The 14,985-nt window shown below is 40.0% G+C and overlaps 1 protein-coding gene across 1 annotated transcript in view; it reads left to right on the top strand.

Moving 5' to 3' along the window:
* The first annotated feature begins 1,256 nt into the window (after positions 1–1,256).
* CTNNAL1 (catenin alpha like 1) overlaps positions 1,257–14,985 on the top strand; it is a 337,662-nt gene continuing 323,933 nt past the window's right edge. The window contains exon 1 of the mRNA XM_075585981.1: positions 1,257–1,657. Within this exon, the coding sequence (XP_075442096.1) occupies positions 1,532–1,657 (126 nt within the window). The 5' untranslated portion in view covers positions 1,257–1,531. The remainder of the gene's footprint in view (positions 1,658–14,985) is intronic.

The following is a 14,985-nucleotide window of genomic DNA, read 5'->3' as shown; positions in this document are numbered from 1 at the left end:
ATTCCTGTGTCAACTCCACTCCCATCACTCATGAAGTCAGTGTGGGGGGTAAACCCCATAGGAGAGCCTGTCACTGCCTGTATCTACTGGGACTTACGTGACAGGTGGACCAGCCACGGATATATATATATATATATATATATATATAATATATATATATATATATATATATATATATATATATATATATATATATATATATATTAGTGCAGAATAAATGAGTTCTTCAGTATTAGGTGATACCTTTTTTATTGGACTAACAATTTATGTCATAGGACAAGCTTTCCAGAGTTCTCCTCTCTTCCTCAGGTCAGCAATACTGGTTTACAATGGAATCTATGGCTAAAACAATGTAGAAAGAAAAAATGAACAAAATGAACATGCAAGACATGCAAATGAACATACAGTAATATTTACAGTTGCTTTATGCTTTACTGTGGAGGGTTTTTGTCACTTTTTTTACCCACCATAACCTTAATAATTGTGGTATATATATATATATATATATATATATATATATATATATATATATATATATCAAGTTACATGATTAAATCATTTGTTAGATGCAAGCTTTGTTTTTTTCATGCACTGTGCAGGTTGCTGGCAGTGAGTGTAATAAGGATCTCTAATGATGTACAGAGATATGCAAAATGCCACTTTGCTACTAACAAAGGAAAAAATACCAAACAAATTCACTTTACAGTTATAATAAAATAATACAAAATGATCAGAAAAATATACTGCATATCGCATTGGATTTTTTTAATTGCAAATATTTCTATGAATATTACGCTCATACAACAAAAGGCACTGCTAAGAATGCATTTTTACCATTTAATTGAAGTTCAATTTTCTCTATGATAAACAACTACAGAAGTTGGTTGAAAAATAAAAAATACAGCACATTTGTAAAACAATAAGTGTTTTGATGAAGAAATTGGTGCACCCTTAATGAATACCTTTAATTCAGACATCCCAGTTCTCTATTTCCCAGGATGCAGTCACTTGAAAGGCAAAACCGTTTAACCCCAACATGATTGATAACTGATGACCTGGAGGAGCCCCATGGCTTGATTGCATGAAGAAACCTAGCCCTGTGTTTGCTCACCTAGCACAAGCAGCAGTGAGGAATTTGAGAAGAATGGGAAAGTTGCAGGGAAGGAGGAATGTGTCTGATGCTTTGCACTTGCGGGGTGGGAGGGAAGTGGGAGGTGAAACAGGAGGAGTTAGATGAGGGAAAGGAGGTGTCCTGGGCTGGAACTGAACACTGGAGTGGTGCTTCTCTGCAGCGTGGGTCTGCGATTGTGATGTCTCTTCTTGTGTAGTTTGGTGTCTGTTGTTTGGAGGTGTGCTTTCGTGTTTTGAGGACCAGTAAGAGCTGGACAGAAACACAAGAGGTTGATCTGCAGAAGAGAGAGCCTCACACTTTGAGTGTGATCAGCCAGCAGCAGATCTGCTAATCGAAGTGGAGCTGCAGGCACTGGCTGTCGTTCAGAGCCTGGGACTGATCTACAAGCCATATCAAGCCATGGCCACCTCTCCATGCAGCAGCAGCGGGGTCTCTTCTTCATCCTCCTCTGGCTTCAGCATGGATACCGGGCTGGAAATCAAAACTAGATCCGTGGAGCAGACCCTCGTCCCTCTGGTGTCTCAGGTAAAGCGCTGAAACCCAATGTATGGAAGACTCCGAGATCTAGGCAGATCCTCCTTTCCAGTGCAGTGACTTGATCTGCTAACTCCTGCACTAGCAGCTCACACTCTGTGTACGCTGACAAGTGAATAGCAGCAGTACTGTATATTAATCACATTGGTTAGATAACTTTGCATGGCGAGGTATCAACATATCTTCATAAAAATCCACATTAATGTAGTAATCTATATAGCTGGAAGCATTTCTGCAGTTACCCTTACATTGGAGTTACTACTCCTGTTAGCTGCTGTCAGTTCATTGACTACGGAACACTTAGAAGCTTTTGTTCTTTGTATGTAGTTGTGTGGGGGGTCTCTGCAGTTTTTGCGATGGTGTTGGAGTAGAATGACAGTGAGGGTACAGTTAAGGGAGATGCCAAAGGTAGGCAGCATTGGCATCACATATAAATTACAATAAGAGTATTGAGCTCCTGTAGTGTGGCTGAGTTTGTTTTGAAACATGGGTATAGTGGAATGATTTCACAATGATGCTATGGGTATTGCAGTACTCTGGTACTGGTTCAGTGATTTTTCTATCTAGATTGATCTAATGTCCTCTCCAAGCAAGTAGATCCAGGCAGTGTTGGTTAAAAATTATTTTCTTTTCTATATACAGTATTTATTCGTCAGGCACATTAGTGTACGCTTCTGCCTTTCACTTTTTCCCATTGTGTATTGTAGTGCAGTATAATAATTGTAGACCCCTCCAGATATAAAGGGGTTGCATTTCAAACATATAGATATTGGCCCAAAACGTTATGCCTTATGTGTAAATTTAAAGTGATACAGTATGTTCATGGAGTTTCAAGGGACTGGTGTTGCATGTCTTGTGCTTTCAGAAACCACACATTCCACTTGCCTTATTTTCCCTGCATGCCACAGACATGTAAAACCACCCACAAAGGTATCATTTATCTCTGTGCCTGTCTTGTGTATTGGACATTATTGTCTAAAATGGAAAATTGTAGGTGCAGCCTGTGTGTTTATGTAAATCGTAATGCAATCATTGTGGTTAAAACACTTTATCTGAGGTACTTCTTGCGTACATTTAATTTATACATAGGGTAAGAATGACAAAATAATTACTACATTCGTTCATTCATTATGACGTATTGTATAGAACTCACAGCTCTGAACATCCTGTGCTTACAGGGAGCATTACAAAAGCAACCAACTAAGGACCAAACCAATGAAGCCACTGATATCAATGGACATATTATATAAGCAACTGAACGTTGCACTGTTCCATCCTGACCTGTGATAAACAAGTCTGACTCCATAACAACGACCACACTCCTGATTTTATTGGAGGCCAGGGGAGGGGACCTGTGAATAGAAAATATGTTTACACTCTGACTTTAAGTGTGTTATGGAGACTTTTCCTGTCTCTAGTCTTTACAGATTTCTACATCTGGACCCTTTCTGTACTGGAAAGGCATTGACGAGCAATGTATATATAAACCATTATTGAAGGATGCAATGCGGTGCATCCCTGTGGCAGTAGAGGGTTAGGAAGCAATAAAACACATTGGAAGCTTTGTAAAGCAAGTGTCTGACTCCCAAGCTATTGTTTCCTGTCTGTGCTTCATGAAATTGTTCCAATTTTCTAGGTGTCTGTGTGATGTTTCTGTAATTTTAACATATTTCCTGTTACTAAGGTTCAGAAACATCTGACCCTGTATTTAATTTTTTGTTGCATACTGTGCAAAGTTAACCCCAAGCATTTTCTGCTTGATTATTTTTTATATTTTGTGTGCAGAGGGAAAAATATGTGGGGGCTTTTTAACAAACTTTGACCAGCTGGTAATGGGTAGAATAAAGAAAAAATACTGTCTTCTTTGTAACTGTAGTTCATGGTAAAATAACGTATCATTCATTCAAAATCTATAATAAATGTTTTGTTACTGAACTTGTTGGCATTTTAAAACACGTTTTAATGGCCTTTGAAAAATGACATTCATATGACATAATTGATTTATTTATAAAAATGTTTTACCAGGAAGTAATACATTGGGAGTTACCTCTCCTATGTCTTGGGCATAGAGTTGTCTGCAGAAAAGCTCTAAAGCACACTATAAAACCTTGGGTTGTGTACAAGAATTTTGCTCTGTTTTAGCACATTGGAATTTAACTACATTTCCTGCTAACAAAACAGACTTTTACACTTCTGTTGCAAAGCGACAAGATCGAAAATGTACATCTTTGTCATTTTTACTTCTTCATAGTCATTGAAGTATACCATAAACTTGTTGATAAAAAAAATAATGGCTTCAGTAAATGATTGTGCACTGGAAAAGCATACTTTTAAAACGTATCGACTTGTACAGCCAAGAGGGCTTGTGCATCAACGTAATTGTGTTATTAATTTGATGTTGATGCATTCTTTCCCGGCATCGCTTAATATCAATGTATCAGGATGCTATGCATCTGTTATGCACTGTGTGGACCAGCTGGCGATATGGAGACAGTCAGTAAAAGTGGTTAGACAGGAGTCGTGAAATGGACATGTTATATGCAATGTATCAATTTGTGTTTCTGATCCCTTCCCAATTTTCTGTGTAAATACATCCCCACCAGGAGTGAGATGGCGTATACCTTCCTAGCTAATGACCTGTGATAAACACGTTTCTTAACTTTTTGATGTAGCTGCAAACAGAAAATTAAAAGGGAAAAAAATGCTGAGCGTCCACACAAATTTCGCATTAAAGAGACAACCCAAGCGGCACTTTAAAAAAATATATATTTTTTTTATTGTTTTAATATGCGCAGCCTTTGATTACCTTTTATTGAAAAGTAATTACCTAAGCTGCCGATCGATTTTAGTTCTCCCATAATCGATCAGCAAAGATCCTGCTTCCCAGGGCTCACGAAATGGCTTTCAGTTTCAATCAATCCTTCAGTCAGTGAAACTCAGCAGCTACAATGTATTCTTAAATTACTAAGGTAACATTATCTATTGTTACAGTTTGCAGCTCAAACTGCAGGGAATATTGCCAACAAATGATCACAAACAGGAAATTGTTGCAAATATCTTAAACTGCTGGGGAAGTGTTAAACCTGCTATACTAATCAAGGATGCTCAGTATATTAAAATGCATAAAAAAAGGACGTGGAGTTGAATGCATTTATTTTTAAATATAAATGTTTTCTAATACTTCAGAACTAATTTATTTATATTAAAAAAAAACACATGTAGGGTATTGCATGTACTGCTCCTTTTTAATACTCCAAAGAACGTCACTTCAGCTGCATGCCTTTGGCAATAGATTTAAGCACATGTATGTTGGTATTATATTGTTTCTGTGTCACCATAACAGATCTACTTTAAGAAAACCATTGATATAGCCGTGTACTGTGTACATTTTTAAGACTTTTAAGCAGAGATTCTACTATGCACCTGAATAAAATGTCAAACCTACTTACACAATTTAATAACAATCTGTTGTAACTTTTTTTTTTTTCGTCCTGTGCTTAATAATCAATCTAGAAAAGGTTTAGTTTAAAATTCCTTTTACATTAAAACATCACTTTACTACCCGTCTGTGGCATTCTCACATTGTATTGTAACAAGTGTTTGAGAATAGTGGACGCAGAATACAAATATCATTGCAACAGGTCTGTACTTTGAGACACAATTATCAGCATTATTATTATTTATCATTAGATTGTATTTATTTCTATGATGACAACATATTCCACATATGGTACAACAGACCAATGTGCAGTATTGGCAAGTTAACATGTACTTCTAGCATTGGTAATGATCGTATTACTTTTAAGAGATTGCAGTTTACAATGTCTCTGATGTGGCCAGTGAGAGAAACATTAGTTGTACACGTTTTGAAAGCTGTGTATACTCTATTAACATCCATGAAGAACTCTCATGTTGTTCCATTAAAGGTATTGCACAATGCACTAAATCTACAATTCTCCAGGACCAATACAGCTACCAGTACAAAGAAGCTGAAAAAGTTTACCCTGAGGCATTGCCTGCTGCTGGATTAGTTTATGATTGAAAAAAAAATGTTTTGGTGCCAAATCATTTGAAAGCGGAATTGACTTTTAAAACTATCAAAACGGTGTATTGATCAATAATTATAAACACTTCGGATGACAAGACAGGTTTTATCCTGGGTTAAATCCTTCTGCGTAATCAATCTTTTCCTCCTTTTTTGAGGCGCAGTATAGAGTTTCAGACGTAACCAAATTATACTTCGGCCCCAACCAGAGGAAGTTGGCAGGCTGGAGTTTGTTGCATGCTCTTTACATCTGGCTCTGTGTCAAGATTGTATTATGTTGCTATGTGTCGGGTGATTGGAGAGTGGTTATATTTTTTGCCCTCGTGCATTAACTCCTTAGCTGCCACACTGTTTGCAACGCGTTGCTTTGAAGGGTCCTCTGACTGTAAACATGTTAAGAATAACCACTGCATCAGACTTCACTTGGAAATGCTTGCCTTCAAACATGATGTATCTCTTTAAAAGGAGATTGCATTATTGGTGAAGGGTGTCGGGTTATTCAGAAGTAAAATATGGCTGACACACAATACTACTGTATATCTTCAGCTTTAAACATGGTACGGTATTTTAGCCAGCGCCACCGCTCTAAATCCCATAGTAAATATGTTTTATGAACCTTGTTTCTGAAGGCTTTCGACGAGGAAATTTCTGCAGTAACTGTGATATGTGCACATTTGAGTTATTGGGCTTATAAATAAACATCAGGATGTATTTCTGTAGCAGTCCGAGTTGCTGCTGACATGTACATAGTTGGTAAATAATACGCATCCTGCAGTTTTATGCACAGGCTGTGGATATTTTACCACATTGGTGCTAAAGGTGCATATATTACACTAGAGCAGTGTTTCCCAACTCCAGTCCTGGTTCTGATTGAGCCACCTGTGCTGGAGCATGGATATCCATAAGACCTGACATGTTGGGGTTCCCTGAGGACTGGAGTTGGGAAACACTGCACTAGAGTATTGTGCGCATCTCCAAATGTGTTTATAGGTGCAGGCCACACTAAATCCTTTAAAAACCATCACAGTAAAAAAATGTGGGAAAGCAGCCTTTAACATTGTTGAACAATTTTTTTAAATGGAGCAGTAGAACTAGGTGATAGATACCTTTTTTGGAAATAAACACAGAACATGGTCAATATTTTAACATTATTTGTAAAAGTTTATCCTGAAATTATATTAGAATATAATCTGCTAAATTCCTGGTTGGTTTTCTCTCTCTTCTTCTTCTTTTTTTTTTTAAATGTATCCCGTCCCTGAGGACCATGCATACTGTATTACTATATATTCAGGAGCAGTCAGTTGTCCCATCTCCTGCTAAAGCTATCAAAATTGACCTCTCCCTCACTTTTGCCACCTGCCCAGTTCACCCCCCCCCCTTACCTCACCATTTTTGTTATTGTTCCTTTTTACAATAAAAACACAAAAGAAAGAAGGACTCTGTATGCATCTATGGGGAGTGAGTTAACTGCCTGCCTCTAGCACTTGCCACAGTGTGCTTGAGTCAGAACATTGGATAACCGTATCGGCTTCTTCGTTCCTGGGTTTTGAAGACGACGGAAAAGTTTCAAACTTGGGGGGGGGGGATGTTTTACTATTTATACTTGTCTAATAAATGTATCCGTAAACTACATATAAAAGGGCCAAAATATATAGAAGTATACGTGCACTCAAAAATGAAAGATACTTGTGGGTGCTGAAACGCAATAGTGAAATTCCATAAAAAATTAAGCAAAAAGAGTAGCATTCCAAAACGGTCAAGTGGTTAATATTTATGCATCCAACATTTTGGACCTTGAGAAAGCTCTGCTGTCCTGGACCGAAACGTTTTTCGTTCAACTACATATAACCAATGAAACCGTTACTATGAGATCCCTTTAACCAGTACTAGACCTTAGAGCAGCAGTCCAAGCTGCGTTTTAATTTAATTTTTTATTTATTTTTAAAAATATAATTTTTCCCCCCCTTTCAATATGTGCATCAATACAATCCACACAATAAGTAATTAGCTAAGTTTGCTGATTGATCCGTTTTCCTGTGACTGGTCGGCAAAGATTCGGTTCGGGGGTTCACTAAATGGCTGTCAGAAGAGGACCAAAGATGCAAAGTTTTGTGGGAAAGATCATGTGACCAGGCAGTCACTAGATAAAATTGGTGCACTGCTAGAGAGCGGGCAGGGCTCAAAAAGGGGTGTGCAAGAGCCTGTTTCAGAAGATAAAGAGGATGTGAATTTGTAAATGGTTGCTATAGAAATAAAAAATGCTTGTTACATTATAATGCATTGAAAATGTCATTCAGATTTTTTTTTTTTTTAAATGCTACAAGAATTTTCTCAGTACAACCCCCCCTCCCCCCCCCCCCATATGTAGGATATTGGTTGGTCTGGAGCTTTAATCAGAAGTCACTAACCCAATTATTTCCAATGTATTATTCCATCTTCATAGAGTGTAAAAGAAGGTATATTGAGTGCTACAACCCAGAAAAGTTAAAAATCACGATAGATGTGTTTCTCATCCAAATACTCAGAAACACCAAGACCACGTTCTGGGAATAGCCAGTAAAATGTACATGGACACATCTACAGTAGCTCATTTTGTGAATGTGTGATTGGTTAATTATCCCAAACCAAAGTTTCCACTGTGAGATGGTTTAGAAACACTGCTGTAGATCAACGGTGCGTAAACGGGGGGGTGCAAGACTGGTCAAAAAGGAATTCTCCTACGGGGGGGTGCAAGACTGCCGACAGGATGGGGGGGCGCGGGGTTTACAGAGGCCCCGCGCACTTCCCGAAAGCACTTAAACTAAGTGCCGAGGGAGCTGCAGGGCCTCTGTAAACCTTTACTTACCGTGGCTCCGGCGGCTTCTTTCCTGCATCAAAATGACGCCGCGAGGTCATGTGACGTCACGTTGCTATGGCAACGTGACGTCATGACGCCGGAGCGCAGGTAAGGTTCTAGTAATGTCGTGTCCAGAAAAGTTTTCTAGTCCTGTGATGGGTGCCCGCCATGTATTCACTTTAGGCGGCTGCTGTCCTACCTACTGTATCCCATTAGGCTGGCTGCCAGTAGGAGAATTCCTTTTTGACCTGGTCTGAACGCTTCCCTTTGTCCGTACCACAGGATGACACTTGTCCAGTCTCTCCCACCTCTGTTAATATGGATCAGACTTACTTGGATAGGGTGCCTTCTTATGGGCAGCTCCGCGAGTAAAGGTAGTTACTGATAAAAATGGCAGAGTTTGAAGGAGGGGAGCCTGTTCAGCTGCCTATCACTTTATTTCCCTGTGCCTCAGACACAAAAAGCATAGATTGTAAGCTCATGTGGGCAGGGACTGTATGTAAACATGTTGCGTACAATGCTGCTTACCACACACTATATTCTAATTGTAAAGCGCTTTGACTCCCATTGGGAGAAAAGCACTATATGAGGATAAAAGTAGTTCTATTCAGCACTTACTCTGCTACTTTAAAATAATGCGGACTAGAAGGTGCTATTAGTTTACATATTTTACCACCAGAGGGGCCAGCCATGCGTTTCTATGGCAATGTTCCAGTCTCTGGCAATACAGGGGTTCATATTACACAAGAAATATATCCATCCAAATTATTCTTGTATAAATTATTTTATCCCAAACCATGAGATTTAAATATAGACCTATAGAAACTCAAACGCCAGGTCATATTTTTAGGAATAGTGGTCCAAACGGAGTGTAGAGCTATGTGTAATTTCAGTGTTTTAATATGTATTTTTTTTTTTTTTTGCATTACGTTGGTTATTCTTAAACTCTGGAGAGTTCCTGTGAGGACAAAGTGGAAATAAAAAAATAGACAGGTCAAACCAAGCAGGTTGTTTTTTTTTTTTTAATTATTTTCCAGTGCAGCAATCGAACTGCATTTTTCTCAATACAATAGTAGTTTTCAATTTATGACAAATCATTTAATGATGTATAATCAGTTTCAGATTTCCCATTACGCCAATTAGGCTCGGGCCTAAGATGGCAAAAATGTCCGCCCCAATTTGCATTTGTCGCGCTCTCTGGCCTATCGGACCTAATGGGAAAGGGACTTATTTACCTGTGCCGGCCTGCTTCGTTCTGCCACCCTGCTTCTCCTTCAAAATCGAGTCAAATAACTGTGCAAAAGTCACAACCGACGTCACGAGGTGTTTCGTTACCGTGGCAACCGTGACATCAAATGTTGTCATGACGTTGCGTTACCATTGTAAAGCATCGTCACGTCCGCGGCGTCATTTGATGCTGGACTCTGAAGGAGAAGCAGGGCGGCAGGCACAGGCGGCAGACACAAGTGCCTATGGGCGGCAGATTTGTAAATCCACCGCTGTGCATAATGGATAAAGGAAAAATTGAGCTTTACACTGAATAAGATGCCTTGGCTACTGGATATTTTTCCCACACTCCTGGAGTGGCTTGGATATTAAAAAAAACATTTTCCAATAAGCTGGTAATGGGGTGGTGGTGTTGGGGGGGCGGGGGGTTAGGGGGATTGGAGAAGCCATGTATATATTTAACCAGACCAAAAGCTTAAATACAGCATATTTCCACATATACAGAATGTGAGCTAAAGCAAATACACTGTAGTCGCGTATTTGAAAACCTATTGTATGTGTTTTTTTTTTATTTTATATACTATTAAGTATAAACGCTTTATTTTTTAATTTTTTGCGCGCCCCAGAAAGTTGGGGTAATTTATTTAATTTTTCTAATAACATAAGGCACATATGCTTAAACGTGAGGTTGAGTTGCAAACCAGCGTACTTACCAAAAAAAAAAAAAAAAAAATCCTGGCAGGGCTATTTTATTAAATTCGCTTGGTAGAATTATTGAAATCATCCGTGAAGCTGGAAGATTAGTATTTATTTACTTTCTCCTGTAGAACATGAATTTGGCCCGTGTCAGACACAGGTCATTCATCCTGTTTGTTTAGTTGAAAGTATATAAATGTCATACACTGAGTATTTAGCTGAACCCACTCTTGTTATGGCTCATTTGTGTTATTCTTCACAGACATGCGGTAATCAGACAGCATTTTATCTGTGCAATAGCAGGTTTCAATGTTGTGTTGGATATCATTGAATGAGAAGTACCCAAAAAATAAGTGCTCCGGATGGGATGACGACAAGTTCTATTTTTCTGAAGACAGCTGTATCATTTACATCATTACTTCAACCAGAAATGCAAAGGGGCCAGATTAAAAAAAAAAAAATACCCTTTTTAACAGAGGGGCTACAAGCCTATTCTAATGTAATTTTTACATGCATTTAAAAAAACTTATCATAATATTTCAAAATTTTTCAGGCATTTGTAACAGCTGTTTCTGGCATAATATACACCAATCTGGCAGATCTTAAAGGTTATTAATTAAACCTTACACCTTCTTTTCACCCCTCCCTGTAATGCCTTGCTTGCTCTTGTCCCCTCTTCCCCACCGTAGGCTTGTTTTATAGTTGGCGCGTATGCGAACGCTCGTGCACGTGACGCACGTTTTGTGTACAGGTCCGTGCTGTGAGCGACAGGCTATGACGCACACAGGTGTGTATATATATATGTGTGTGTGTGTGTGTGTGTAGATTGTTTGAAAGTTAGTAATTTATTATATAATATTTTAAAAATTAAAAAAACAGACATGTTGTGAGAAATAATTTATTAACATGTGCAACTTTGATAAATATACATACACACATACACACATACATACATTGCAGCCTCACTCTGAGTGGCGCGAAAAGATTATTTTCTGAGTCTTCCCCCCGATCGCCCGGCTCCACACTTACTGCCGTGCGCGTGGCCCTAGTATAGAACGGCTGGCTAACCACAGCCAATTAAAAGTGCCATGCTCACTATATTACGGGCCTTACTCTCCCATCCTTCATGTCCTTTTCTCTTTGCAATTTCTCCCCCACCCCTTTTTGGATTCCCTGCCTTACTCTCTGCTCCTCTCTATGGACACTACCTTCTGCATGCCCTCCTCTCCTTGCTGTCTCTGTTTCCTCCTCCTACTGTACTCATCTTGCCATCTCTCCGCCCCTCTCTTTGCACTCCCTCCTGCCGCATGTGCACACTGCTCTCCTTTCCCTCCTCATCATCATCCATCTGTCTCCTCCTCTCATTGCTATCTCTGTCTCTCCTCCCCTTCTTACTGTTGTTGCTTGGCAACCCTATAACAGCTGAACCTTTTGTATGGAAACATAGCTGCAATGTGTGTATGTACTGTATATACACATATACACACACACACACACACACATACACACACACACACGTGAGAAAATGTTTGTGATCCAGAATGATAATTACATAGTTTTTCCATGATAACCATCTTGAATCAAAACCAGTCTTTTCTTAAATATCCAATAGGGTTTATATTAACCAATTACATGTCTTTTGTAACAAAATGATATATGAATTAGACAGAGTAAGTAAGTGAGCACTGTGCACATGGGGAGGAGAACCTCATCCTAACCGTCAAGCATGATGGGTTGGGGCTGCTTCAAGACCTGGATGGCTTGCCATCATTGACACAACCATGAATTCTGCATTGTATCAGAAGGTTCTAGAGAAGAATGTCAGGCCTTCTGCCTGTAAGCTGAAGCAAAAGTGGGTCATGCAGCAAGACATAAAAGCAAATCTACAAACGAATGGCTGCAGAAGAAATTCTGAATTTTAGAATGGCCTTGTCAAAGTCCGGACCTTAACTCCATCAAAATGTTGTGGCAGGACCTGAAGCAAGCAGTCCATGCAAAGAAGCCCCCAAATGTCACTGCGTTGAAGCAAGAATGGGTCAAAATTCCTCAAGACCGATGTGAGAGACTTACCAGCAGTTACAGGAAATGCTTAGTTGAAGTCATTGCTGCTCAAGAGGGCGCTACCAGGTACTGAATCTAAAGGTTCACATACCTTTTCACACATGGATTATGAATGTTTAATCATTTGTGGATAAATGTTGAAAAAGGATCATGGTTTTTGTGTTATTTGTTTGAGCAGGTTATCTTCTATCTATTATTAGGTATGCAGCACATAGGAATTTCACAGACACACTCCCTGCCTGAGGCACAGGGAGATAGTGACTTGCCCATGATCACAAGGAGCTGACACCAGGAATTGAACAGAGTTCCCTTGGTTCAAACTTGGTGTCATTGTATGCAGAGTCTGCGTATTTACTTACTCCACCTTCTCCCTATTTTATACTAGTTGCTTGGCCAGCTGAGAGACCAATAGCCACACAGAAGCCTTAAATGACATGCTTGTGTAATGATGTAGAGCAGGGGTGCGCAAAGTTTTTGACCTACGTCTCACCCTGCCTCGCAGCCCAGCATTCGTACCCCCCCTCTCCTATGACCCGGTGTCAATTGACGCCGTGGTTCATGTGACATCACGTCACGTGCTCCCGCAGCGTCAGTTGACACATGGCGCCGCGTCGCCGAAGACCCGGCTGGCAGCATGTAAGTGATGTTACAGAGGCCTCACGCCTCCCCCAGCATTGAATTTAAATGCCTTTGGGAAGGGCGCGGGGCCTCTGTAACTGCCGCGGCCCCCCAGTTTGCGCTCCCCTGATGTAGAGCATCAGAGTGACAGAGTATGTTTGTTTTGTTTAATGTTGTATGTTCAAAGGCAGTCCTAGTTAGATTCCAGAGATTCTTAAAGCAGCAATCCCCTCTCACTAACCCACCTCCCACCCCACCCATTCTATTTTCAGTTCTGCGGACCCAAGATACGTACAGATGTAGTTAAACATAATGTTTCCGCAGGTTTTTTTGTTGTTTGCTGCAGTTCGGAGGAGAGCAAGTTTGGCTAAATCTGTACCTGTGAAGTTACCAGAATTACTTATTGTTTTTTAAATGAGATTTAAATAGCCAGGAAAAACAACGAGTTTGGGGGATTGCTGCTTTTGAAGGAGCAATTAATGAGCTTTTTTTTAGTTATTATTTTTTTTAAGATGGTTTTAAGCAGGGGATCCCCTTTAATTTCAGCTCCGGGCATCACCTGCTTCCAAGATACCAGCACCCCCTTCGCAGGCAAGTATCTCAGCAACGTTTTTGAAGCTCCCGCGTCACGAGGGCCAATAGGAACCGAACCTGATGTCACAGCTTCCTATTGGCCCAAAGAGCTTTGAAACTCCACCAGTACGTGATCCCTGCTACCCGAAAAGAGCGGCTACCGGCACCCCGTATGTAGGAAAGTATCTCCAGAAGCAGGGTGTCCCTGGAGCTGAAATGAATGGAGTTCAGCTCCTGAGACCCCCTGCTTCAATCCTACGTTAAAAATCGCAACCAAAAATTCCCTGCTAGGATTGCCTCTTTAAGTGAAGGTTTTGCATGTCTTTATTCTGCTAAGACATTTTTTTAAATGTATTGCTGAGTAAAAAGTTGCAAAGCTTGATGTTACCAGTTTGTCTCATTTTGTAAAACATTGTGTGCAGCCAGAAAAAACTCTGTAATATCTATCAAAGACAAAGGCTTGGTGCACATTAAAAGTTAATGCTAAAGGCACAATTTGTTTGCATAACATCAGTACCACCTTGGAGCAAAGTGAAATAACTGGATAGATCGATCTAATTAGGTCACATTTAAGTATTGGGTCCTTTGTAAAAAAAGAAAAAAAGAAACAGTGTTTAAAAATCCAATTTAAATTTAATGTTTCCATGGTAACCAAATACAAATCTCTTTGTCACGAGTGTGGGGGCTTCTATCTTGGGGTAACTTGTCAATGGTCCTCTTTCCATGCTGTAAGTAATTATGTCATTTTTAGCCAAACGGCTTTTCTTGCAGGACCTGGTGAAAATAAAAAAGCATTCATTTTGTTGAAGTGCAGCATAACTTGTTGGTGCTGGATAAATAAATACATGTATATTTTGCAGGACCTAACTGTATTCAAATATTTATACAAAGACAACTACTTTAAAGCAGCATTCGCCCCCCTCTTCCTCCCCCCCCCCTTATTTTCAACATTCGCACCAAAACTGGTAATCGTTCGGTGCCCCTGTTGTAAATCTATCAAATTCCTAATTGTGTGCCTAAGGCGGTGCGTATAGTGCCCCCCTGACGTCGCCGCTAGCAAAAGTTATTTCGCTTTGCGGCGCGGGCTTCCGGGCATTTGATTGGTTCAGGCGCTGTCACATGAGGCGACAGCCCTTGAAAAATCAAATATTCCCGGATTCCAAAGTCCGCGACGTCGCTCCGTCGCATTGCCGCCGTCGCGCTTACTGTAAGCGCTCGCGGCGGCGGCAATGTATTTGTTTTTGGACGGCGTCGCGGGCACTA

The sequence above is a fragment of the Ascaphus truei genome, chromosome 2 (genome assembly GCF_040206685.1).
Source record: "Ascaphus truei isolate aAscTru1 chromosome 2, aAscTru1.hap1, whole genome shotgun sequence".
Taxonomy (NCBI): domain Eukaryota; kingdom Metazoa; phylum Chordata; class Amphibia; order Anura; family Ascaphidae; genus Ascaphus; species Ascaphus truei.
Note: the sequence above shows the minus strand (reverse complement) of the source record. Positions and strands in the feature narration are given on the sequence as shown.